Raw genomic sequence first — 27,295 nt, 5'->3', positions numbered from 1 at the left:
TATAACCATGGTTTGGAACTCTATATCCAGTCGTTTGCTTTCCTCCATTTCTTTCATTTGTGACCTGTTTCTTTGTCTCTGCATTTTGGCTGCTTCCCTGAGTTGATAGAGTGGCTTTGTGTGCTAGGTGTCCTGTAGGGCCAAGTGGCTCAGCCTCCCCAGTTACCTGAGATGGACACTCTTGGTGCACCCCTTTGTGGGCTTTGTGCACAGTCTTTTTGTAGTTAAGCCTTGATTGTTGTTGGTATCACTGGGAGGAATTGACCTCCAGGCCAATTGGCTGTGAGGATCAGCTGTGTCTGTGCTGGGAGAACTTCTGTGCTGGAGACACCCTTATGAGGCAAGACTTGCTTCAGTGGGGCTTTGGTGCTCACTGAGTCTTCCCCCTGAGTGTGTCCCTTAAGGATCTGAGGAGTTGTAATCTGGATGGTCCTACTCTGACCCCTGGGTACACTGGCTCTTGGATCTCCAAGGAGGTGCTAATTTAGCCTCTGCCTGAGGCCACCCAGCAGGAGCTACAGAGAGATCTGCAGATTCCTCTTATTTGTTTGGGTTTTGGAGGTGCCCAGATAAGGCCAGCTGTGAAGCAGTGCAAGCTGCTGTGGGGCCTTGGGCCTTCTTTTGGATGTTTTGGGTCTCTCTGACTCAGCTCCAGTTTGATAGGTAAGTTTAGATTTCAAAGGACCAGGCCATTCATATGCAAAAGACTCTGCGCACAGCTTGGATGGGGTGGAGTCTCAGGGCAGAGCAAACAGCAATGACTTCCCGTCAGCCCTGCCCTAAGAGGCCCTTGCGTCTCAGGTCCCTTGGTAATCGCTGCAAGCACCTCTGAGAGAAAGCTGCCCTTGAGTTCCACCCGCTGCCAGACAGTCCAATTTCTCTCCGTATGAGTCTGGGTCCTCAGAGTCCCGCCCGAAACTGGAGTTCAGAGCTGTCATGAGCTTGTGTCTCCCTGCGGATTGAAAAAGCCAGCCGTGTACTCAGTTGCCAGCCCTCTTCGCACGCACGCGCGACTCCATACCTCTGCCTTCCGCACCTCCTCTGAGTCTCAGTGTGCTTTTCTCTTTCCTTCTAGTTGTAGAATTTCCACTCAGCCAGTCTTTCTGTGGTTCTGGATGATGTCCATTTTGTCTTTTAGTTGTAGTTTTGAAGTTGTTGTGCAAGGTGGCAAGTTCAGGTGTTTACCTATGCCGCCATCTTGGTTTCTCCCTCATAGTTATGTTCTTAACCACTGTACCATATTATTCAATACAAATATTTATACAGCAGAAGTAAGCTTCTGTGTGTCATATTGAGACAGGGATAGCAGTTATAGTTTTACTTTAAAAGGGTTATGTCTAATGAAAAAATACAGATTAGCAGTCACATTAGACACAGTATATTAATTAGTAAGTAATGTAGTATGATGCGGTAAAATAAAAATGTAAATAATCATAGAAAAAGATAATTATGAAGGAAACTAAGAAGGAAGAGTCAGAGAGGTAGGAAGAAACCCAGAAGAACATAGAATTAAAAAATTAGAGTTTCAAGAAGAGAATTGTCATTGGTATCAAATACTGGTTGGGTTATATATGAAGTGGGTTTTATGTCATGCTAGAGGCCCGGTGCACGAAATTATTAGGAGGGGGCATGTCCCCCAGCCCAGCCTGCACCCTTTCCAATCTGGGACCCCTCGAGGGATGTCCGACTGCCCTCTCACAATCCAGGACTGCTGGCTCCCAACTGCTTGCCTGCCTTCCTTCCTGATTGCCCATAACCGCTTCTGCTTGCCAGCCTGATCACCCCCTAACCACTCCCCTGCCAGCCTGATTGATGCCTAACTGCTCCCCTGCCAGCGTGTTTGCCCCTAACTGCCCTCCCCTTTAGGCCTGGTCACCCCTAACTGCCCTCCCCGGCAGGCCTGGTCATCCCTAACTGCTCTCCCCTGCAGGCCTGATCGCCCACAACTGCCCTCCCTTGCAGGCCTGGTTCCTCCCAACTGCCTTGTCCTGCTGGCCATCTTGTGTCCACATGGGGGCAGGATCTTTGACCACATGGGGGCAGCCATCTTGTGTGTTGGAGTGATGATCAATCTGCATATTACTCTTCTATTAGATAGGATAGATGCCTGGTGCATGGATGGGGGCCAGCTGGTTTGCCCTGAACGGTGTCCCGGATCAGGGTGGGGGTTCCCTTGGCGTGTGGGGTGGCCTGAGTGAAGGACCTGTGTTGGTTTGCAGTCCGGCCACACCCCCTGGCAACCCAAGTGGAGGCCCTGGTATCTGGGATTTATGTATCTTCTACAATTGAAACTTCGTAGCCTGGAGCAGAGCCAAGCCTCCTGCTTGCTCCGTGGTGGCAGCCATTTCTGTTGCGATTTATGTATGTTCTATAATTGAATCTTTGTAGCCTTGAGCGGAGGCCTAGGCCAGCCAGCACTGCAGAAGCTTGGCTTCCTCCATCGCCGGGGGCAACCCTAGCCTTCTGCTCTTCCAGGTCCGTGGCTGCCGCCATTTCTGTTGGAATTTATTTACCTTCTATAATTGAAACCTTGTAGCTTTGACTGGAGGTCTAAGCTGGCAAGGACAGGTGGGAAGCTTGGCTTCCTCCATTGCCAGGGAAACCCAAGCCTCCCTCCTGCTCTCTGTGGCCGCAGCCATCTTGGTTGGGTTTATTTGCATATTTGCTTCTGATTGGCTTGTGGGCGTGGCTTTGGGTGTAGCGGAGGTACGGTCAATTTGCATATTACTCTTTTATTATATAGGATTATCATATGATAATAGTGTAAAGTTATTTACAACTTGTCCTGTAATACCAGATTCAAAAGTATGAAGTCCTTGCATAGTTTTAATGGAGGAGGTAGTTGCATTTTTACATTTTATGCATTTAATGAAAATTTAGTATTTTTACATAGAAATATTTTTAAATTGTATACTTTACATTTGTACAAAATACAATTGCACATAATAGAAAGATGGAGTAAAATATAGTGACCACTAGTTTGACATGTAGGATCATTTGCAGTCTTATTTAGTAGAATGATAGAGTCAGATTGTCATTCAGTGCTAAGTAAGTCAAAAGGTGAGGAAGGGTAGACAAGTGTAGCCTACTTTTTCAACAAGTTTCGCTGTTTACATGATGAAGCAACAGCTAGAGATATAAGATAAATTAGAGATTTTTACCTTAATCCACTCAGGGAGTTGAGAGGAGTTTTAACATAGGAGAAGCATAGTTATATTTTTATGCTTAACAGAGGAAGAAGATCCTACCTAATAATAGACAAATATGCAAACTGACCACACCTTTGCTATGCCCAAGCCACGCCCACCAGCCAAGCCATGCCCACCAGCCAATCAGGATGAGTATGCAAATTACCCCAACAAAGATGGCAGCTAATTTGCATATCAAGACAGCATAGAAAGAAGCCAAGAGCTGCAGAAGGGAGCAAAGCTGCGGAGAAGCAAGCAAGCCGGGGGGAGGAGAAGGGAGGAGCAGAGGCGGGGCCCAGGGAGAAGGGAGAAAAGCAGGTGGGCTGGCAGAGAAGGAGGGCCAGGGGACAAGGGAGGAGCGGAGGCGGGGCCGGGGGAGAAGGGAAAAGCAGGCGGGCTGGCGGAGAAGGCGGGCTGGGGGACAAGGGAGGAGCAGAGGCGGGGCCGGGGGACAAGGGAAATGCAGGCAGGCTGGCAGAGAAGGCGGGCCGGGGGACAAGGGAGGAGTGGAGGCGGGGCTGGGGGAGGAAGGAAAAGCAGGCAGGCTGGCGGAGAAGGCGGGCCGGGGGACAAGGGAGGAGAGCAGGCAGGGTGGGGTAGAGTGCAGCAGGAAACCCTATTGCAGGATTTTTCCTGCAACGGGAACGCTAGTTAATTTATGATAAGAATGACATAGTGATTATGGAGCAATTACCCTGGAATTGAATTGAGAGTTCAGGAGAAAGGCTGTCTCTTCTTCTACCACTGTGGCAAGAGAGGAGGGTTAAAGACAGGTGTAAAATAGATTAATTCATTTAGAGGGAGGACTGAAAAGAAATTGTGATTAGAAATTATATCACACTGAATTTCTTTACTTTGAAGGAATGAGGAAGTAGACATTTAATGTATCAACATAATAATGTCCAAACCTGTACAGAATTATAAGCGCTTATTTGAGCCAAACTGATGGCGTTTGAAAAGCAAGATCTCAAATCCTTCAGTAAATGACAGTTTTGCACTTCTTTTTATACATTTGGAATGAAGGAGGGAATGTAAGGAAGATTACATGAAGGTGGGAGAGAGCAAAGTATAGGATAGTTAAGATTGTGTTCTCTTTGGAGGGTGGTTACACTTCCAAGGAGTCTGAAAAAGGCATTTCAAAGGTGTGTTAACCTAGAACCACAAGAACAATGGACAGATTTTGCTTAAGGCATAGATAACCTTTACTAGGAAAGTTATAGGCCTGAAGCGTGACTACCCACCATGAACTGCCCAGTTTGGATTTTGTTATCAGATCACTCTACGGAGTTACATTCTGTCACTGAACTTGTACATAGCCCCTTTATTATTCACAAATGTCTTAGAGCTTAAAGGGGACTTGAAGCTTAGGCAAGCACGATAATTTGGCTGATTCAGCTAATAATCCAGTCCACCTTTCTTTTCACCTCAACATGATGAATTTTGTTTTATAACAAACTAGAGGCCCGTTGCACAATATTCATGCAAGAACAGGCCTTCTTTCCCTTGGCTTCACTCCCAGCCACCTGGGAGCCGGCAAGTCCCCGCTCCCGGCCCACCTGGGAGCCAGCGAGTCCCTGCTCCCGGCCCACCTGGGAGCCAGCAAGTCCTCGCTTCTGTCCGAAGCACTGCTCCTGTAGCTTCCTCCGCCACTCCCACTCCCCCTCATAGCAGGCGTCCCAACCACTCCGCACCTGCATATGCAAATTAACCTGCCATCTTTGTTGGGTTAATCTGCATACTCACTCTGATTGGCTGTGGTCGTAGCAGAAGTACGGTCAATTCACATGTTTGTGTATTATTAGGTAAGATACTGTATGCTGAAAATAACTTCTGGATTAAAATCTTGAAATTAAATATATATTATTTCCATGGAATATAGGAATTAACTTGCATTTTGTAATAAAGACAACCAGTTGAAATGTTCTGCTTTTCAAACTAACAACATTTATTTTTTGCTTTACTACTTACTGATCATTTATCATGTGCCAGACCTAGAGTATAGACAGTTTGTAATCATTATCTCTATCATTAACAACAGCCCTGAAAGATAATATTGTTATCCATGTTTAATTGATATAGATATTGAAACTCAAATATGTTAATTAATTGACCCAAGGTCATGAGTCCAGTAATTGGCGGTACTGGAACTCAAATCCAAATCTCTTTGATTTCAAACTCAGTATATTATTTACTCTGTGCCAAATTGTTTCCTGAGGAGTAGATATTTATTTTCAGAAATGAGACAGTTTCAGGCCTTATATAGCAACTATCTTATTCCATTTTTTTTCTAGTTTAATTTTTCCTACAATATTTTGTTTTATCTTGTACCTGTGTCTTTCTTGTTTATTTGCTTTACCTCCCTAGTTACAGAAGAAAGAAAACCAGCTGAAGTTCTCATTGTCGAGGGACAACAGTATGCTGTTGTTGGGTGAGTGACACATTTTTCTTTATTAGTTGAGTAAATTATTTTAAACATAGGTCTTCTAGTTCCCACTTGGTGTGAGTTGGAAATTATAAATTAACAATTTAAAACCCTCCAGGGTTTTAAGAGCCCTGGCCAGGTAGCTCAGTTGGTTAATACACCAAGGTTTCGGGTTCAATCCACAGTCCTAGTATATAAAAGAAGCAACCAATGAATGCATAAATAAGTGGAACAACAAATCGTTGTTTCTCTCTCTCTCTCCCACCCTCCCTCTCTTCCTCCTTTCTCTTTCCCTCAAATCAATGAAAGAAAAAACTTCCAAATAATTTAAAGTTCTCTTTTCAACTTCTGATATATCCTGCTAATGAGCTATTGACTTTCTCATCTTTGAAGAATCTTTTGTGACTGTCAATGTAAGAAGTGTCCAGTCCTGTAGAGAATTTTTATGAGTTTATTTGAGCCAAACTGATGACATATGCCAGGAAGCAAAATCTCAAATGCTCTAGAGAATAACAGTTTTGTATCTTCTTTTATGTATTTGAAATTAAGGAGGGAGGGGAAGAAAGATCACATGGAGGTGGGAGAAAGCAAGGTGGGGATGGGATTACAGGACAATTAACAAGATTATGTGCTCTCTTTAGTGTGGTTGGACTTATTTCAAAGGTGTATTAACCTAGATGCACAGAAACAATGGATGGGGCTTGCTCAATGCAAAGATAAATCTTTATTAAAAATTTATAGGACTGGAGCGCGACCACCCACCGTAACCTGTCAGGTTGGGAATTTATGATTAGATCACCCTGTGAGATTACTTTCCAAAGCAGTGGTCAACAACCAATGGTCCGTGAGGTCTGAAAGATTGGCGACCACTGTTCCAAAGAACCCCCGTTTGTTTTGTTTTTAATATATTTTTATTTTTATTTTTTAAATATATTTTATTGATTTTTTTACAGAGAGGAAGGGAGAGGGATAGAAAGCTAGAAACATCGATGAGAGAGAAACATCGACCAGCTGCCTCCTGCACACCCCCTACCGGGGATGTGCCCGCAACCAACGTACATGCCCTTGACCGGAATCGAACCTGGGACCCCTCAGTCCGCAGGCTGACGCTCTATCCACTGAGCCAAACCGGTCTTGGCTTTAATATATTTTTATTGATTTCAGAGAGGAAGGGAGAGGGAGGCAGAGAGATAGAAACATCATGATGAGAATCATTGATCGGCTGCCTCCTGCACACCATCTACTGGGGATTAAGCCTACAACTTGGGCATGTGCCCTTGATTGGAATCGAACCCAGTACCCTTCAGTCTGCAGGCCGATGCTTTATGCACTGAGCCAAACCAGCTATGCCCCTTTTGTTTTTTATCCACATGACTTACCAATAAACATCTTGGGAGTTAAGTTGCTCTTAGAAGCCACAGTTTCTCTTTGATCTCATTAAGAAAATCTGGACTAGGTTCCCGTCATTAATTCAACAGTTATGACTGAGGATCTACTACATAATCAGAAACACTGGGTAATCTTTTTGTCAGTGTTTCTGAATTGGCCAAAAAATGGGATACCTGCATTATAGAATAGAATTAGGATGTCATACAGAGTCTTGTGCCCACAGCACAAAATGTAAGGAGGTATTTATTCTCAATGTCATGCAAGTACTGACCCTGCAATTGCATGGCCATGAAATTGAGTGCCTCCTTAATTTTGCATCCTAGGAATCTCTCTCCACAGCCCAATGAGTTCTTACTATGCTGTGCTTGTAGGTTAAACACTTAATTTAGCAGTTACCAAGATCATTGTTGATTTTTATGTTTTGACTGCCTACTGAATCATCTTTATTTTCTTATAGAACTGTATTATTGTTGATAAGAATTATCCTTGAATATTGCCAGTGTGTGGATAATATCCCATCTGTTACTACTGACATGCTTACTCGTCTGTCAGATTTATTGAAGGTGGGTAAGATTTTACTCTGTTATGGAAACATAGTTGGTAGAAGTAATTCTTTAGGGTGTGACCTATCTTCCAACTCTAAGACATTTCAAGTTTAAGTTATCTTTAACACATTAATTTTATGACATTTTATTGTGAGTAAATCACATGTAACTGGAAGAAGGCCACCTGCTTCTTTCTCACTCTACACTTAGTGATTCCTCATTACACCCATAGAGTTGTTAATGACATTGGAGACAGGAGATGATTTGTTCGTTAGGTGCTGAACATGACTGAGGCCACTTAGGTCAAAAAACCTGGACTGGTTTCAAATGTGCATGGAAGGAATTCACTGAACTTTACAAAATTCATCTCACTAAGGTTAGCGATTTTTCTTAAATCATTCTTTCAGAACCATTGATGTAAAATAAAAATGTAGTGATAATTTTATTCAGCTGTTTCATATTAACAGATATTTTTAACTGCTAACATGAAGAAAAGGTTTCATTTTTTTCAAATGTCTAATCTATCAATTAATTTGGTCCCAAAATAGAGTTATCATATTGTAGTCCAGAAAGATTTTGTTACCCTTTTGAAAATAGGACTATCCAGTAAGAATAACTGAGGAAAATGACTGAATTAGTTCTGTGAATGCAAATTAAAGGATAATTTCTGAACAATTGATTTTTAGAATTTCTTAACTTTTTTTTTTTTTTACCAGACAGTAAATATTATCATTTAGGAACACCCTTACTCCCCCTTTTTTTGTCATTACATAAATAGATCCTACTTGCTCCTACTAGAAAATTCATTTGGTCAATGAATGAGAGGAAAGAGAAATGTATATTTTTAGAACATTGCCAACATATGAAGAATAATTTTTAATAAATTGTTGGACTTTTCTCTCTCCTTCCTTTGTTAGTACTTCAATTCAAGAAGTTGTCAGTTAGTTCTTGGAGCTGGTGCACTGCAAGTTGTTGGACTAAAAACAATAACTACAAAAAATTTGGGTATGTATTCTTGAATTTAATTCACGACTGAGGTGTTATAATTATGCTACTGAACTCATCGTGTTTTTAGTAGATGTTCTTGTGGCTCTGACCAAAGGCTTTAAAAGTAGCAAGGGCTACTTCCCTTTTTCATGTATTACCATAATTGAAAAATTAATTTCTGAGGAATTTTCACTTTAGCAAGTATGTTATTTGGAAGTTGCACCACTGTGGGAAGTGTTAAGATGCTTTATGTATAAAGTACTTTAGGGTGAAAAATATCTGAGTATCAGGAGCGAATCAGTTGTGCCACCAGCTTCCTCATGCCAGTAATACAACTTGAGTCCATTTGGAAAATCAGCATGTTCATTACACTATTCAGTACCAAATATGTTGCTTTCTGCTACAATATTCTTCATTTATGAAATAAATTGGGGTCTGTGTAAAATTCATTGATGTTTTTTACTTAATTTGATATGTACTTAAAGTAAACTAATATCCTTTTTTGTTTCTCCATGATATGTCTACCACTTGGATCTGCAGCTCTTTCTTCACGCTGTTTGCAGTTAATTGTGCACTACATTCCTGTGATCCGGGCTCATTTTGAAGCTCGGCTGCAGCCTAAGCAATACAGCATGCTTAGGCATTTTGATCATATCACTAAGGTACTTTTTCATATATTTTCTATTGGAGTTTCATAAATTTAATTCGTGATTGTTAAGTATTTCTCTAGATGTATCCCAAGGGCTTTGAAATGTACTGTTATTTCTCTTTACAGGATTACCATGACCACATAGCTGAAATATCAGCTAAGCTTGTAGCGATAATGGATAGCTTATTTGACAAGCTGTTATCTAAGGTAATGATTTATATAAATTATTTGGCTTTGCTTAAAGGCATTGTGACTTTTTCATAGTTGTCTTAACAAATCAAATTCTTCAGGATTTAGAAAAAAAACCTCAATAAAATCTTCAGATTTCCCAAATAATTGATATTCATCTTCTAAGGAGTCCAAGAGGAGGGAGGGATGATTTCAAAGATGAAAGAAACCCTGTACAGAGGTAATTTTGTATTAGTTGCATTGACAAATATGTACCTTCTTCAAAAACAGGTTTTAGTCTGAAAGCCTTCCAGGACAAAATTTAGAGAACAAAGATCAAAATAGAGAAGAAAGTAATTTGTGATAAAATGTGTTACTTTAAAAATGTGTAGTCTGAGGCGCTCTATTATTTTCCTCATAGGTAATCAGTTTCAATGTTTGTTTCTTGTTTGCTTCCCATTCCCTATGGGATATTAAAAGAAGCAATATTTTCCAAAGAATTCTCAATTATACTGGGAGGGTATATTCAGAAAAATGTCACTTAATCAGCCCCAGTCACTTTTGCCCTATCTGTCACTCTTTCCTTTCCGAACTAAGTTTTCAAACATGTATCTTGGGAGAAAGCAGAAATTTTGTAACTTGAAAATTTGAAGGTTTACTTATACTTTGGCCCAAGAGCATTGTTTAGAGTAAGCTTATACAGCAAGGCACTTTGATATGCTTTTTCTTCTAAAAACTAAGGACACTTTCTTATATAACCACTTTACTATATCACACCTGACAAAATTAACAATAATTTCTTAATATCCTCTAATACTTATTTCTATTTGAATCTTATCAATTGTACAAAATTTTTTTCACAATAACTTGTTTGAGCAAAGACTTCTACATGTCTACATATTGCATGTAGTTACTATGTCTCTTAAGTCTTTTATAAACTTCCAATGCCCATTTCCCATATTTTATGTCTTTTTTTAATGTCAAAAATGTGCCCAGACTATTCTGATTTAGTGTTTGCTCTACTACCTTCCCCATTGATGACTTCTGTTACCCTGACATGTTGTGTTCTCCCGTTATTAACAAGTGTCTTTTTGCCCCTCCCTGTCATATATACTTTTTATTCCAGGAGTCACCCAGTAGTTTGGCCCTATTTTTAATTTATACCAAAATAACGTTTAGTGGTTAGTTTCGGTTAGCCTCTCACTTTTTAGCTTTTCATTTTCTTATTTGAAAATTTAATTTTGGGCAAAAAGGATAACCAAATGTGGACAAAAGGGGCCACATGCTGACCTGACAAGCTCAGGGAAGGCCTGCATGGCAGTCTTGCAAACTCAGAGACCTAAAGTCACCACAAAGGATGGTCTGAAATTACACTTTAACTAAAAGCAGTTATGGTGGGTAGTTACCTCCTAGGCCGGTATCTTTACTGACAAGGTCAACCTTTACCTTAACTGAGCCTATCTGTCTTTTTGCATCTATGATAACATCCTTGAAATGTCTGGGTAACTTGTAAATTCCTTTTTTCTGGACCCCTTGGGGCACAACCTAATGTGCTGGGCGCCAGGACAGATACCATAAATCCCTTCATTGTTATTGTTATTGTGTTAATTGTTGACTGCTAACTATCCTGCACCCACCTAAGTATGTGTATCATTTTACTTTTTATCCAATCCCAACCCTATCACCAATGGATTTCATGTAACCCACCTACTTGATTGCAATGCATAAAAATAGATGAGAAACCGACATTCTCTGGAGCATTATCACAGTCCGTTGAAATATTGCTTCGTGGCAAATAAACTCACAAAAATTTTTTATGGGTTTGAATGTTTTTACGTTAACCAAAATAATATAATATAAGCTGATTCAAAGAAGCTAAGTAAGTAAGGGCCCATTGCTTGGCTAGAATGAAACATTGACACCTAATTATGCTACTGGCTAGACTAATGTCCTAGCCTTGATTCTTTCATTCATTCATTTATTCAGTTAAATGGTGTTAGGTAACAGGAATACACAAGGGTGAAGAAGCCTTCTATCTTATACTCAAATAATAAATATTTATAATTTTAGATATTAGGTATTTACCTAGTGGGAAAAGTACATCAACAACTATAACAGCAGATAGAAGATGTAAAGTGTCATACATAAAGAATCAATTTAGTGCTATTGGAGCTTTTAATGCTTTGGAGGAAATATATTGCCAGCTAGGGAAGGAAGCCTGGGAAAGCTTTATGGATGAGGCATGCATATAAGGTTTGCTTTTAAAGGTAGATATAATTATGGCAAATGAAGTGAGGTGTGGAGATACTCTGAAGTAACATCATGAAAACACATGTTGGTAAGAAATCATAAGAAGAAAGTTTAATGTCAGGGTTTTAGAGTCAGATAGACCTAAGTTCAAGTTACATGTTTATCACATATTAGCCTTTGAAGAACCTTGGGCAAATTATTAATCTTCTTAAGCCTCAGTTTCTGTCTCTAAATGGGGATTAGGGATAATAGGGTTTCATAAAGTTGTAGTGAGGATTAATGAGATAGTATATGTGAAGCACTTTTATTATGTGTCTGACTATAGCAAGTTTCAGTAAATGTTGACTGCTAATGCTTTAGTTGTTAATAAAGATAAGCAATGCCATTTAGCTAATGTATTAAGGGGGGTGAACAGAGGAATGGGAGATGTATTGGAAAGATAGTAGAGAACTTAATTAATGAAAAGTTAAGCAATTTAAGTCATGCTTATAGAGGTATAGTTTACATTCAGTAAAATTCACTCTAAGTATACATTGAGTGGCCAGATTATTATGATCTCTGAATGCATAATAATCTGGCCACTCAGTGTATTTGTATCTCAAATGGGTACCAAAAGTATTCTAGACTTTTGCTGGAGGTCAACCACCTATTTGCCCTGAGCTTTCTATCAGCCAGTGCAAAGGGGAAAACTGATCAGGTGCACGATTTATAGTATCTTTGATATCAAATAAATGAGGTACTCAAGAGAAGTACACTGAGTGGCCAGATTATTATGCATTCAGAGATCATAATAATCTGGCCACTCAGTGTATAGTTTGATAATTTTAACAAAATGTATACAGTAGTGGAACTGCCACTGTCGAGATATAAAGCAGTTCCATTACTGTTAAACATTCCCTTGGGCACTTTTGTAGTCAGTCCTCTCCCCACATCCCAAAACCTTGACAACCACTTATCTGATTTCCATCTGTATAGTTTTACCTTTTCCAGAATGTCCTATAAATGGAATTACAGAAAATATAGCTTATTGTCCCAGGCTCCTTTCATTTAACATAATGCTTTTGAAATGCATGGATGTTACAGCACATGTTAATAGAGGTTTGTTCCTTTTTATGGTAAAGTAGCATCCATTGTATGGATGTTCCACTATTTGTTTATCCACTCATCAGTTGATAGACCTTTGGCATGTCTCTAGTTTTTGGCCGTTGTGAATAATGCTGCTATAAACATTCATGTGCAAATCTTTGTGTGGGCATGTGTTTTCATTTCTTTTGTATAAATACTTTGCAATAGATTGATGGTTGTATAGAAATGTAAAATGTTATAACTGTAAAAACCTGCCAAATTATTTTCCAAAGTGGCTAATTATACCATTCTGTCTTCCTTCTTGTGATGTATAAGAGTTCCAGGTGCTCTTCATCTTCACCAGCACTTTTTATTGTTTGTCAATTTTTTTAATGTTAGTCCTCTGGTTGGTGTGTGTGGAGCACTATCTCATTGTGGTGTTAATTTACATTCTGACTAATATGTTGAACATCTTTTCATATGTCAGTTTGCCATCCATATCTTTTCTTTTGGTAAAGTGTTCAAATTGTTTGCTTATTTTAAAAAATTGGGACAGGCCCCCTCTGTAGCATGCCCACGCCTTTCTTTCTCAGGCATGCTTTTCTTATTAAGTTCTAAGAGCCCCACGAGACTTGCAAACAGGGGAGTAATGGGCAGCAGCAGCAGTTCCTCCTGAGCTGAACCTGTCTCCAAGGTCCCCTTTCCTCTGACTTGGCAGTGAGCCAATAGCAGCCACACCTGGACTCACTTCTGTCACTGTGACTTTCATTTTTCAGTGAGCCATGGTGGCCCCACTGAGGCTCTCTCATGTTGCTTCTTTTATCCTAAGCCCTTTCTTGTTTCACTGTCCCCAGCTTTAATAAATGTACTCAATAAATAAATAAATAAATAAATAAATAAATAAATAGGTTTTTAAATCTTGTTGAGTTATATGCCCTGGATACAAATCCTTTATTAAATATGTGTTTGTAAGTATTTTCTCCCAGTCCATGACTTAGCTTTTCATTTTCTTAAGTGTCTTACAAAGCAGTTTTTACTTTTGATGAACTTCAGTTTATCATTTTTTCTTTTATTGTTCATGTTTCTTGTGTCCTAAGAAATTTTGTATAACCTAAGTTACTAAGATATTTTCTAGTGTTTTCTTCTAGAAGTTTTATTGTTTTAGGTTTTACATATGTATGTGGTCCATTTCTAGTTGATATTTGTATAAATGGTTGGCCCTTGAACAATGTGGGGATTAGGGACACACACCCGCTGCAGTTAGAAATTCGCAGGTAACTTTAGACTCTGCAAAATCTTAACTACAGTTGGCTCTCTGCATCTGCAGATTTCCAACCCTGTATCAAAAGGCTGACCCTTGAACAAACCAGGATTTTAAAAATCTGTGAATAAGTACACCTTCTCAGTTAACACCTGTGTTGTTTAAGGCAGCGGTCGCCAACCTTTCAGACCTCACGGACCACCAGTGGTCTACAACCGCTGGTTTAAGGGACAACTGTAGTGCCAAGTATAAGTCAAAGTTTTGTTTTTTTTCACATCTAACACCTTTTCTTGAAAAGATTATCTTTTTTATTGAAACCTTTGTTAAAAATCAGTAGACTTACCTTTGTGTCAATTTCCAACATTTTGGACTCTCTTCTGTTCCATTGATCTATATGTCTGTCTGAACATTGATCTATATGTCTGTACGGTAACTTTATTCTGAGTCTTGAAACCAGGTCATGTGAGTCCTTAGAGGTGAAGCCTTCTCTGCTCCAACCCCTCCTCCAGGGGTAGCCAACCTCTGCATTGATTGGTGTAGGATCCTGGGCTTAAGGTGTTTTCCTTCCTTCCCTCTGGAACAGGCATGTTTTGTTTCTAATCCTCACACAGAGACTCCAGGGATGACAGTTTGGTGCCTTTTCTCAGAGACTTGAGTTTTTTGCTTTGTATAAGAAGAGGGTTCAGGGAAGTAGGTGGCATTTGTTACTTTTCCCTAGTGGTACCTCTTCCTGCTTGCATGTATCTCTCTCTGGTCGCCTGTCCTAACCCCAGTGTTGCTGGTAAGCACCTACTGAAGACCCTTGTGCATGAGTGCAGACTCTCCTGTGGTAGGGTCCTCATGTACTCTATGCTAGTCCACATTTGGCCTTTGAGAATTTGTTAAAATGTTTGTTGTTTTCTTATCTGCTTCTATGTTGATTACCTCTTATTCCTATGCTCTGCCCAAAGTGAGACAGTCCCATCTACTTAGAGGGCCTTGTCACTCTTTGGAATTAGTTCCTTGGTTTCCGTGACCTCTGTTCTCTGATGAGTTTAAGAAGTTATTTATAAATTATTCCAGTTTTTTTCTTGTGGTTAGGGTAGTAGCAGCATGCTCTTGCAGCTTTCTAAATTTTAAACAGAAGCAAAACTCCAAAGTTTATAAACTAATGAATCACACAATTGCATTTTAGAAGTATTAATCAGATTGCAGAATGGCTTTGAGGTATGTACTCTATTTGAAATACTTGCACTTAATTTTTTTAAGAAGTTTAAATTTTACTTTTCAATTACAGTTTACATTCAACATTATTTTGTATTAGTTTCAGGTTTACAGTGTAGTGGTTAGACAATCATATACTTGACAAAGTTCTTCCCCCAATATTTCCAGTACCCTCCTGGCATCATTCATAGTTATTACAATATTATTGACTATATTCCTTATGCTGTACTTTATATCCCCGTGACTATTTTGTAACTACCAATTTACTTCTTAATCCCTTCATCTCTTTCACTCTGTCTCCCAGCCTCCCTCCCATCTGGCAACCATCAGCCTGCTCTCTGTTTCACTTTTACTTAATTTTTTTTTCCCTTTGAAGACTCAGCAGTCCTGGTGTGCTACTTAGGAAGCCATCTCTGCGACCATCAAAATGTCCTTTACCCATGTTCCTGTATCATGCAATGTCTGCTTTCTGGAACACCAACTAACTTTTAGACAGTCAGCTCCCCAAAGAGACTTTTCTCTAATTCATCTTTGTATACTCCAGTTAGCAGAGTATCTGACCCTTTCATTCAAGCATACACATACACACACATATGCACACACATACCATACATACACATAAGTGTACTTACACATAAACATGTCTTTCCTTAACCTTAGGGTAAATATCCTATATAATAAAAGCCTAATATGCTAAGTGTCCGGTTGCCTGGTCGGTCGTTCAACCAATCAAAACATAATATGCTAAGGCCACTCAACTACTCGCTATGATGTGCACTGACCACCAGGGGGCCGACGCTCCGACCTGTAGGTTACCTTGCTGCTGGGGTCTGCTGATCAGGACTGAGCGAGACAGGCTGGACATGCCCTGGAGCCCTCCTGAGGTCTCTCCCTGGCTGGCCAACCTTCTCTGTCCCTCCCTGGCCCCAGTCATGCACTGGTGGGGTCCCTTGGCCTGGCCTGCGCCCTCTTGCAATCCGGGACCCCTTGGGGGATGTTGGAGAGCCGGTTTTGGCCTAATCCCACAGGCCAGGCCAAGGGACCCCATTGGTGCACGGATTTGTGCACTGGGCCTGTAGTGATTATTATATTGACCTACCTACGAAAGAAATAGAACATTTTAATTCTACCAGAGTTATATTAATTTCAGATATGATCATGTGGACATATTCTTAAAATCATGTTTTAAAAATAATCTGTTCATTTGAAGGGCCCACTTTAGTGCTTCATCATTATATATTGAGACAGATTAGTAGCTAACATTTTTTGAGTATTACTTTGTATCAAAGCACTGTTTTGTCTTCTTATGGACCATCTTCTAAAATCCTCACAGCAAGCCCTTTGAGATGTAGAGAAATGAGGGAACTTGCCCAATGTCACATAGCTAACAACGGGAAGAACTGGGATTTGGAACCCAAGCAGGCCATCTTAAGGACGGTAGCCTGTGTTTTTAGCCACAAGGTTATGTGTCTTTCTCAAAGTAGATTAGGATATTTAATGAAGAGTTCTTGAGATTTGCAGGAGTAGATCAGGTCACAGTTGAAGTGTGAGCTTAAGCACTATATTAGTTAGATGTGTAGGGGCAGAAAACCTTTGTCTGTGGAGAAATTATTAACATAATTTTCTTTATTTTTCCCTGACAGTATGAGGTGAAAGCTCCTGTCCCTTCTGCCTGTTTCAGGAATATTTGTAAGCAAATGACAAAAATGCATGAAGCTATAATTGACCTCCTTCCAGAAGAGCAAACACAAGTGAGTAGTAATTCCTAAAACTACTTTTTATATAGAATATCCTATATAATAAAAGCCTAATATGCTAAGTGTCTGGTCATCCAGTCATCTGTTCAATCAATCAAAGCGTAATATGCTAATGATATGCTAAGACCCCTCAACTGCTCGCTATGACATGCACTGACCACCAGGGGGCAGACAGTCAACTGGTCGACCAGTCACAATGACATGCACTGACCACCAGGGGGGCAGATGCTCTGACCGGTAAGTTAGCTTGCTGCTGGGGTCTGGCCGATTGGGACTGAGCGAGACAGGCAGGACATGCCCTAGAGCCCTCCCATGGTCCCTCCCTGACCCTGATTGTGCACTGGTGTGGTCCCTCGGCCTGGCCTGTGCCCTCTCGAAATCCAGGACCCCTCAGGGGATGTCGGAGAGCCGGTTTTGGCCCAACTCCACAGGCCAGGCCGAGGGACCCTACTGGTGCACGAATTTGTGCACTGGGCCTCTAGTATAATATAGTATAATATGCATGTAGAATTAGAGTGTTCTACATTCTTTTGGCACAATTAAGCTTAGTTCATATTCTAATATTTTTTTAAGTTGTTATATTGACTTATGGAATATGGATAAAAATTTCTGATTTCAAAGTGCCCCTTACTCTAAGTCAAAGCAGTAATAGCTTTGCTATATGGTTAGCAATTCTAAAAAACACATTTTCTATTTGTCCATTGAGTATTAGAGATCCCAGATTCTGTTTACACCACTCATTTCGTTATTTTCTTAAAAATCAGAATTGTCATTTATCAACAAATATGAATTATATTACTAACCCAAATTGGATAGGGGAGGAATTAGTGATAGAGTTAATAATCAGATGGCACATAAAGTAAATTAGTATGTCTTATTAATATTTATTAAATCAGCATAAATGATCTATAATAGGCACAAACCAGGAAAAAGCAAAATGTGTAGTTTTTAGCACCTTTCACCTATGAAGAATCCACCTACTGTCCCTACTGTCTTCGTCTACAGAAATATCACAGAGTTCTCTCATTTTATTTTTTTAAATAAGAGAAAGTTTATTTAGAAAGTCACAGAGGTAGAAAAAGTGAGGCGTAGAAGAAATTGGCTCAGGAAACAAGTTACAGAGGCAAAAGAAGGGCCCTTGGCGCTTCGGAGAAAGAGAGGCAAGAGAAATGCACCTGTGGGAAGGGGACAGGGAAAGGCACTGCTTGAGAGACAGAGAGAGCGCCACTCTCTTCACTCTTCAGTGACATTCCGACTTCCCATTTCCCTTGGTTCCCTCTCAATACTTCAAAGGTTCCAGTCTTCTTTTTTTTTCTTTCAGTCTTTTTACCCATCTTAGCTTAGCTTATTCCCTCTATACCAGATAGTTGTAGGATGATAGTATTATAATACAATCCTAGTTGTTGTATGACTGGGATATAAACTTAACTTTCACTGGGATTTTTGCTATTTAGACAAGTTTGTTATTTCAATTTGTCTCTAATTGGTTCAATGCATGGAAATGGTATTTGGGAGCAAAGATAGCTTTCTTAGTTACTCTTGCCTACTCTTGCTCCTGCAGTCTCCTTTCCCATGCCACTTCAGGCTTCCATCTTACATTCTGTCACCATTCATGCTTCCCTAACTTTTCATTAATCATACTGACCTCATGATTTGGGGCTGAGGATTGAAGAGGATCCATAAGATATGGAACAACCACTAGGGTCTCTTTTTCTTTCTCATTTCTCCTTAGCCAAGCCATCCTTTCCATTCCACATGTAAGATCCCCTACCTCTGACTTTCTGACCAACTTGATTTGTCATCTGAGTTCTAATTTTAGTGCAAGGCTTAACCAGGTCAGGGAGCTGGGCATACAGGTATCTCATTTGTTTTTATCTACATCATAATTTAAAGGGAACTCTTGTCAAAGCTGAGCAAAAATGATAGATTTTATGTTAGTATTATCACTTGAATATCAGTAATTCCACAAAACATTTTCCATAGATTAATTGTATGTAATTTCAGGTCAGGTATTTCCCAAAGAATTATTGGGCCATTGCATTAAAAAGTGTGCCTGCAGGAGCAATAAAATACTTTCAGGTAATTTTACAAGGTTGGAAGGATAAAGGTGTCCTTGCCTCTACTGTTAAGGCTTTTTTATTTTCTCTGTCGAGTTCATAGTTAATATTTTACAGAATTCTCTATTTCTTTTTATTCTTTTTACCTGTCAGTGATATATGCTATTTAGATATCTCAGAGGACTTCTTCTAAGGGGCTTCTAAAGGCATTATTAATAAGTCATATTACGAAAAGAAATAGTACTGAAAAGGGGAAAAAGAGCTTTTATCCAGCTAAGGGCAAAAACTTATACTGAACTAGCAATAAAATATTTTCAAGGGAGCATTTTAAAGATATATGCCAAAATAAAGGCTAAATTTTTTTTTCTGATTTGATATTGATAACTCCTGATACTTTTGTCTTCTATTTCAGTAGAGCTTTAAGAAACTTAAGTTTTATTTCTTTTCCAGATGTTATTTTTAAGAATTAATGCAAGTTACAAACTCCACTTGAAAAAGCAGTTGTCTCATTTAAATGTGATAAATGATGGAGGACCTCAAAATGGGTATGTTTTAAAAATATTTTTACTATTCCCCTATCAAATTGTTAGGTTGGTTTTATTCATTATGTTGTCCTTTTCTACTATAATCATGCTGGAGCCGAAAAATTATAAAATCAGCAACCTTTTGCTTTTTTCCTCTCTGTGGAGATGATATATATCTATATCTATCTATCTCCGTTAAGTGTTTTTATAAATGGTCAATTACTTAACTTATCTTGTATGTCTGTTTTGAAGCAGTGTGGGTTTGTAGCACCTGTTTAGATTACCCAATAGTCTTCCCCTATCCAGACAGGACTCAAAGCCCTACTTTGTAGCCATGTCACCATGAGAAAGTTAATTAACCCTTGTGCCTTATTTATAAAATGAGGATAAAGTCTGCCTAATTCCTTCATAGAGTTACAAAAAAGTGTGAATACGTAAATACTTTTCTTTAGGGTACATACTTACAAGTGGATCAGAGCAAATGTACATTTCCACTCTACTAGGTATTGCCAGAAATGTTCTGCCAAATGGTTGTACCAAGCTTACACTCCCACCATTTCTCTCTCTATCCTGCCAACATTTGCTGTTAGGATTTTTTGTTGCCAGTATGATGGAAGACAATGGTATTTTATTTGATTTGCATTTTCTAATGCTTGTTATATTTTCATATATTTATTAGTCATTCAGAGGTCCTCATCTTGTGATTTTTCCTGTTCACATTCTTTGCCCATTTTTCTTGATTTTAGATTTTTCCATATACCCTCAACCTAATCCTTTGTTGGTTATGTATGTTGCAAATGTCTGGTTTTATGTTCTTTATCAGTTTTTTAGTTTATATGTAAAACATTTTCAATACACTTTCTCATATAGACTAAAAATAGTGTTTATTAAACATAACAGTATTTTAAAATGTAGATTTATATTAATTTTGTTTAATTTTAATGTAGCGATATTGTCTTAGAAAAGCTGTTCTTTTTTTTAACTTGCTGTCAATTTCCATTGTACTTACCATATTATCACAAGTATAATTTGAATTTTTTATAGATATTAAAGCACCCTAAATTAGATTAATTTCAAACAAAAAATATGGTCCTTAGTAAATTCTGACATATGATAAAAGGTGAAACATTAAGTGCATAAGGTATTTATAAATTAGAATATAGTGCAAATATTAAGGGTACTTGAATACCTTTGCCCCAAGGTAGTAGTTCAGCAATCCAGAACTTAAGTGTTCATTAAAATATTAAAGCCGGACTCCCTCCTGTCTTTTACAAACTGCTAAATCAAAGTCTCCAATTTGTTTTTCTATGGGCCACATCTTTCAAAATATAATCAGACCTGCCCTATTTTTTATGTATGGAGCTTTGATATTTGTGTTTAACTGTTCTTGCCAGGAGTATTTTTTTTTCAGGGATAGGCATTGTGAGTTCAGTGTAATTCTCTTTTCATCAAGTGTTGTTGTATTGATTATCAGTACTGTGATTTTATTAGTCATATACATGTATACCCTAGTGCAGTGGTCGGCAAACCGGCTCGCGAGCCACATGCGGCTCTTTGGCCCCTTGAGTGTGGCTCGGCGTTAGAACCACTTCTTCAAGATACTCGCCCAGGCAGAAAACCGACTTCTGCGCATGGACCATGAAGTTTCAATCGCACTGTACGTGCGCACCCGCACGTGGTATTTTGTGGAACAGCCACACTCAAGGGGCCAAAGAGCCGCATGTGGCTCATGAGCCACGGTTTGCCGACCACTGAACTAGTGGCAACTGATCAAAAAACAGTTTAACCAGTTTTCTCTATTTCATTTCATTGTTTTAAGACAAATCTATTGGGCAGAATTATGAAACGAAGTCCAACCTACATTGGTTTATTCTTTTTAAAGACATTTATTGTTGAAATAGAACATATGATAGCAGGAATCCTGCTAAGATATATTGACATTTGGCCCCTAGGAAATCTGAATTTTAAGTAACAGTTGAGCAGCTAGGATAGGACTTTTGACTCTGTGAGCATTGCTACTTTATTTGAATAGGAAGTGTGAGATTAAAAATAATTTTCTCTCCAATGTTTAGGTTGGTCACAGCAGATGTAGCTTTTTACACTGGAAATCTTCAAGCCTTAAAAGGCCTTAAAGATTTGGACCTAAATATGGCTGAGATCTGGGAACAGAAGAGGTGATGACATACTGGAAAACTGGGTAGCCTGACCATGGGATGTATGTGTTTAAGAAAATATGGATGCCTGTGATTCAAGAACTGAACCTGGAACCCAAGTGAACTGGGGTAGGGAAAGGGGAAAAGTATCAGTGTTGGGAAACTGGGATTCAGTGGGATCTACAAGGAATGCCAATTTTACGCTTCCTTCAGTGAAGAATAACTGATCAGGTGTCTATATTTTTCATTCTCTCTGGAAACAGACTCAGGTTTCTTTGGACCAAATCCAAAAGAACACATAGCTGTAACACAGCTGTAGTTGACTAGAATGCTCTGTATACTTTATATTAAAAAATGCTTTGCATTTCTTCCAGTGCAATGAAATTCATATGGTGTCCCACCTTTATTTAATGATGGTACAATTTAAAATATTAAAATCTTAGTCAATCTCTGTAGAAAGTTTTCTCTATGAAAGTAAAACTGTTTGAAAATTATTTTTTTACAGATCTTTCTATAAAAAAATAAACATCTTTTGATTGCTTGGATTTAGGAATTCAATTTTTTTTTCAGTGACCAAGTTTTAGGCTTTGTGTGCCGCATATTTAGTCTTTCTACCACCACTGGGTGAAGCCTTCGAGAATAGTCTAAATACTTGAAAGGATGATCACAAGTAATAATAAGGTGTTAGCATTTATTTATGCAGCTAATTTAAATACTTTTGAGAAGTGGTATATGAAAGCCTGAAGTTTAATAGTTGTATTTTTATAAAAAATACGAAGGGTTTGTTGTTGTTTTTTCCTTTTTATTTCTAGCAGAGGTAAGAATACATTTTTATATATTCTGCCTACTTATTTTCATTTTAACATTTAATATGTGGAGTGTGGCTCCCTGGGATTCTTGTTTTTAAGTTACTTTCGATGTGTATATGAACAAAGACCAGGGAGAAATAGAAAATATAAGCTGCTGTGTTGGAGCCAGAAATACAAGGTGATGAGTAAGTTATTTAAAGACTTTTTTTTTTTTTTAATCCTCACCTGAGGATGTTCATTGATTTTAAAGAGAGAAAGGGAAAGAGTATGTGTGTTTGTGGGAGGGGGGAAGGAGACATAAATTGGTTGCTTCTCATTCACGCCCCAACTGGGTACTGAACCTGCAATCTAGATATGTGCCCTGTCTGGGAATTGGACCCGCAACCTTTCAGTGTACGCGATGATGCTCCAACCAACTGAGCCACACCAGCCAGGGTAAGACCTTATAGTTACCTTCAAAATAGAATCAGCAGCACGCTACAAATGAAAGTGCCTGTGTCTCACCTCACACCAGGAATCTTGCCTAAACCTAGAGTGCCTAACTTGTAGTGATTATGTACAATGAAATAGTTTTATTTTGTGCTCTTTGATCTCCTAAAAGGAAAGCCTGTTTTCTTTCCTTTATCATTACAGAGGTATGTCATTGGTTCTTAACTGTCTGTCTAAAATAAAGCTGTAAACAATTACCAGACTTTAAAAGACTTTTTTAATAGTATACAGTAAACTTTAAACAAGCAGCCTACTGAAAAAATAAGTATGGGAGAACTGGAAAATGTAATTGATTCTTAGAATAAAGCAACAAATTATACTACTAGTAGACCTGATTTGAAAGGTTATTCAAGAACATTTTTCAGTGACAAGCAAGCTTCAAGGAAAGGGAACTTTTAAAAAAGTTATACCCCCACCCATTATACTAGAGAACAAGGACGTGAAAGAAATGCCCTACCTCTACCCACCCCAGCTCTTTCAGCTGGGAAAAGAAACACCACTTTGTTTCAATAAATGGAGAGTCTGTGGAAAGCATGGCAGGCACCCCAGTTTTAGAACTAAATGAAAGGTACTAATAAATACCTTCAAATTTAATTCCTATGGAAATAATGATGTGGTTAAGATTCTTAGAAATGCAAAAACTTGATTTTTTAGGTAACTGGCCAGTGAGTATAAATATTCCAAGAATAAAGCTTCCAACTGATTAAGTAACTATTTAGCCAGATTATACCATTTTTCTTCACCATTTCATGAAGTTAACATTGAAAAGTGTAAGTGTACACATGTATTGCTTCACAGCTTTATTTTTGAAATCACAAGCAATTCAAAGTGACCATCACTGAGGCCTCTGTTAAAAGATTTTCCAGCAGAGCTGCCCCAGTTTTAAGATTAAACAATATTGCACTTTAAGATGAACTTCCAGGATCCTCTTCCAAGAAGAAAAGTATTGCTTCCATCTGTGCTTTTCTTAGACTAAAATAAAAGCATACTGCAGAAAACTCTACTTTAAAAATTAACACTGCAGGTACAGTAAACACAATAAAAGTACCTGCCTATTATAGAATGCTAGAGAACATTTTCTTGTAAGAAACTAGCCCATGATTAGTATAAAGTGTATACAGTATTTTTTCATTTCAGTGGTCCAAGATACGAAGGTTCCCAGATACAATCTTGTTCTCTAATACTGCTCCAGGTGGGATGTCAATTCGGTCACCATGATTTGCAATGATGATAACTGTTCCCTAAGTGACAGGGAAAACAAAAAGCAAGAGTGTACTTGCAACTGAAGCTGAAATGCAATTGATTTTTCTTACAATTATCAAGTTTATGTAAACTCTACTGATAATGGAGTAACTATATAAGCAATATTAAACTTGAAAAATAACATGTTAAGGAAAACTGTAATGTGTCCTCCGTATCAATCCTGGCAGTAGTTCTAGATTCCTCAAATCATCAGAGGTGGTACCAGGAGTGAGAAGTGGACCCAGTGCCACAACATGACTGGCCCTTAAAAAGAACTACTTGCAAAAAGCCACCAGCATTAAAGAAACTAAAGGGTGCTTAGTTTATATTTACATAACAGTTTGGAGTTTTTATTAAGAATAGTTTACAGATAAAGTTTTCATATCTTAAGTGAAACTGTTTCATGAGGCAATATCAACAATAAAGTTCTCTATATACATGTGGTTGTATATATGTAGATATATCTCATACACATATATATTTGTTTTTTAAATCTTTAAGTAACTGAAATCTAGTTATGGGATTAAAAAAATACTTGATTAGAAAAAGCTATTGTATCTTTGGTTCTGAGTTTTAATACTTATACCCATAGTCCTTCTTACGCTAGTCTGGAATGATGGTTATAAAAGTACCCAAGTACTAAGTAATGTGAATGACTATTGTTTATAATAGTTGATGACAATAGATTAGTTTAATTGGAATACATTATACTCAGTATAAATGAAGTTCTCACTTTTCTACTTTCATTTAGATTCAAATAGTCATCTTCAGTGAATTAATGCTAATTTAATAGTGATTCTATTTTAAAGGTTGTCCTATTTCAATAAAATAGTGCCAGCCCAATTATTTATTAGTTTGCTTTCCATTTGAATGCTGTATTCCACAAAATTCCTCTATACAACTATTATGATTGTATTTTAATTATGCTGCATATCAATGGAAGACACTGTTAATACTAAATACTGCAGTAAGCTATTTCATTTTTAAAATGTATATATTATAAATATCTGGTACAGACGAGGAAGTATTCCTTAAAATAAAGGTAAATTTAGGACTAGTAAATGAAACCTGTTTGTAAAGCTGTAAGATCTATAATTTTCATAACAACACACCTTTAATGAAACATTCTTGCCAAATGTTACATCTCCTGAAACTGTGAGGTGATCCAATTCAAGCATATCTGGTATACTTTCGAATCTCCTTAGATAATCCTGAACCTGAAAGAAAAATAGGAATATATAAATTGTTTCAAAAATGAGTTAAGGGTTAAAATTATGCAAATTGTTCCCTTGGGCGGTCATTCTACTGGGAGTTCAACCGCTTGCTATGATGTGCACTGACCACCAGGGGGCAGCGCAGAACATGGCGGGCGACGAAAGCAGGACTGCAGCAGGATGGTGGAGCAGATGAGCAGGCAGAGCCAGGCCAAGGTGGGTTCGAGCGGGCGCCCAATCACACCGCAGACGGTGACCAGCGGAGGCAGCGGGGGGGGGGGGGGGGGGGGGGGGGGGGCGGTGCCACTGCCTGGCTCCCAGGTACTGAGGGAGCCGGGCAGGGCCTGGCGCTGACTGATCACCCCGCAGGCAGGATGGTGGAGCAGGTGAGGGGGCAGTGCCAGGCCATGGCGGGGTGCCAGGCAGGGCTGTGGGGCTGTGAACACAAGCTGGGGCTTCAAGGCTGAGAGTGCAAGCTGAGGCCCAATCTCTACAGGCCACCCTGAGGGACCCCACCCATGCACAAATTCGTGCAATGGGCCTCTAGTTAGAAAAATAAAAAGATAACCAACTAACATGCTAAGGGCCAGATAAGTAGTTCAGATAATCTGAAGTTGGAAAAAGAGATCATGGCCTAAAGCAAACTAGACTGGAGCTGGGCTTTAGGGGTGGGTAGGATTCAGAAGAAATGGAAGAGCAACTGCACAAATTATCCTTATAAATCATCACTGTCTTTGCTTCCTATTTTCTTATAGGCACTAGAAATTGTCCTATAGGGCTGTATTTTCTATTTTGCTGAGAAAAACAGAAGCAATCAGGAAATTTACACTTCTACCACCACTGCTACCACCGCCACCATCACCCTTTTTTTTGCCCCCTCACCCATTACTCTGTCCCTCCTAATATTGAGGTTGGACTGTTTCTACTCCAACTTAAGACCAGCCCTTCTTATGGCCTGTTCAAGAATACTGTCCAGCAATTCTCCTTTCCCCTTCTTCAGTGGTTTTTCCCTCTTGATTGCATGAATTCACATCAATGTATAGACACGTTATAAAGTCTCCCATCTTTATAAATCAAAACAACCTCTCTTCATATCTCCAATTTCCCTTCTTCTATTTCTTTTAAATCCATTCCAGTCAGCCTCCAAAACCTCTATACTGACCAATCTAATGGTAAATTCTCATTCATCTTACTTGATTCAGAAGTAGCACTTGACAAAGATGATCACTCTTTTCTTCATTGGGCTTTCAGGACATATACATTCATTGTTTTCTACCCAGTTCCTAACCTGTATCTCTTCAGTTACCTTTGCTGCTGCTTCCATCCCCATCCTCTAAGCCTTGGAGTACCTCAGAGCTCAGTTCTTGGACCACCCCCACTCCCCCAATTCACTCTCTAGGTGATCCTTATCTTATGGCTTTAAGTACCTAAGCTGACACCTCTCAAATTTACCTGTCTCTTTGAGATCTCTCTTCTGAGCTCTAGACTTATACATTCAATTTCTCCATTTGAAGGTCTAATAAGTATGGTGTCTCCAAAATTTACTGCTTATCCTGTTCCGCCTAAACCTACTCTACCCAAGCCTTCCCCATCTCAGTAAATGGCAATTCCATGTTTCCAGTTGCACAGGCTAAAAATCTTGGAGTCATCCTTCCTCTATTCTTTTGTACCCTCTCACCTATTCCAACAGCAAATCTTAGAGGTACAACTTTTAAAATATCTCAAAATGTCAACATTTTTCATTATTTCCACTGCTACCACCTTAGTCCAAGCCACTGTTTCCTTTTGCCAGGATTCCTGCAACAACCTGTTCCCCAGTCTTCCTGATTCTACCACTGTTCCCTGATTCACTCCTCAGCTCACAACTCACCAATGGCTTCTCATCCACAAGAGAAAAAAGAAAGCCACACTCCCAATACTTAA

General features: G+C 39.0%; 2 protein-coding genes across 7 annotated transcripts in view; one reads left to right on the top strand and one right to left on the bottom strand.

Moving 5' to 3' along the window:
• VPS54 (VPS54 subunit of GARP complex) overlaps window positions 1-25,665 on the top strand; it is a 122,147-nt gene extending 96,482 nt beyond the window's left edge. For 3 of the 6 annotated variants that reach the window (XM_079792310.1, XM_079792308.1, XM_079792307.1), the window contains 8 exons: window positions 5,553-5,616; window positions 7,457-7,562; window positions 8,462-8,549; window positions 9,072-9,193; window positions 9,307-9,387; window positions 16,771-16,878; window positions 19,392-19,486; window positions 21,538-22,163. In XM_079792310.1, coding sequence (XP_079648436.1) covers window positions 5,553-5,616; window positions 7,457-7,562; window positions 8,462-8,549; window positions 9,072-9,193; window positions 9,307-9,387; window positions 16,771-16,878; window positions 19,392-19,486; window positions 21,538-21,643 — 770 coding nt within the window. In that variant the 3' untranslated portion in view covers window positions 21,644-22,163. Of the gene's footprint in view, window positions 1-5,552; window positions 5,617-7,456; window positions 7,563-7,819; window positions 7,921-8,461; window positions 8,550-9,071; window positions 9,194-9,306; window positions 9,388-16,770; window positions 16,879-19,391; window positions 19,487-21,537; window positions 22,164-25,505 lie in introns of those variants that run through there. The other 3 variants (XR_013814653.1, XM_079792309.1, XR_013814654.1) reach the window with 3 other exon arrangements.
• UGP2 (UDP-glucose pyrophosphorylase 2) overlaps window positions 22,282-27,295 on the bottom strand; it is a 46,176-nt gene continuing 41,162 nt past the window's right edge. Inside the window, exons 9-10 of the mRNA XM_079792311.1 lie at window positions 25,271-25,375; window positions 22,282-24,157 (exon numbers count right to left, since the gene is read on the bottom strand). Coding sequence (XP_079648437.1) covers window positions 24,050-24,157; window positions 25,271-25,375 — 213 coding nt within the window. The 3' untranslated portion in view covers window positions 22,282-24,049. The remainder of the gene's footprint in view (window positions 24,158-25,270; window positions 25,376-27,295) is intronic.

The sequence above is a fragment of the Cnephaeus nilssonii genome, assembly GCF_951640355.1.
Source record: "Cnephaeus nilssonii genome assembly, chromosome: 15".
Lineage (NCBI taxonomy): Eukaryota > Metazoa > Chordata > Mammalia > Chiroptera > Vespertilionidae > Cnephaeus > Cnephaeus nilssonii.
The sequence above is the reverse complement of the archived record's forward strand: the minus strand, read 5'-3'. Positions and strand labels throughout refer to the sequence as shown.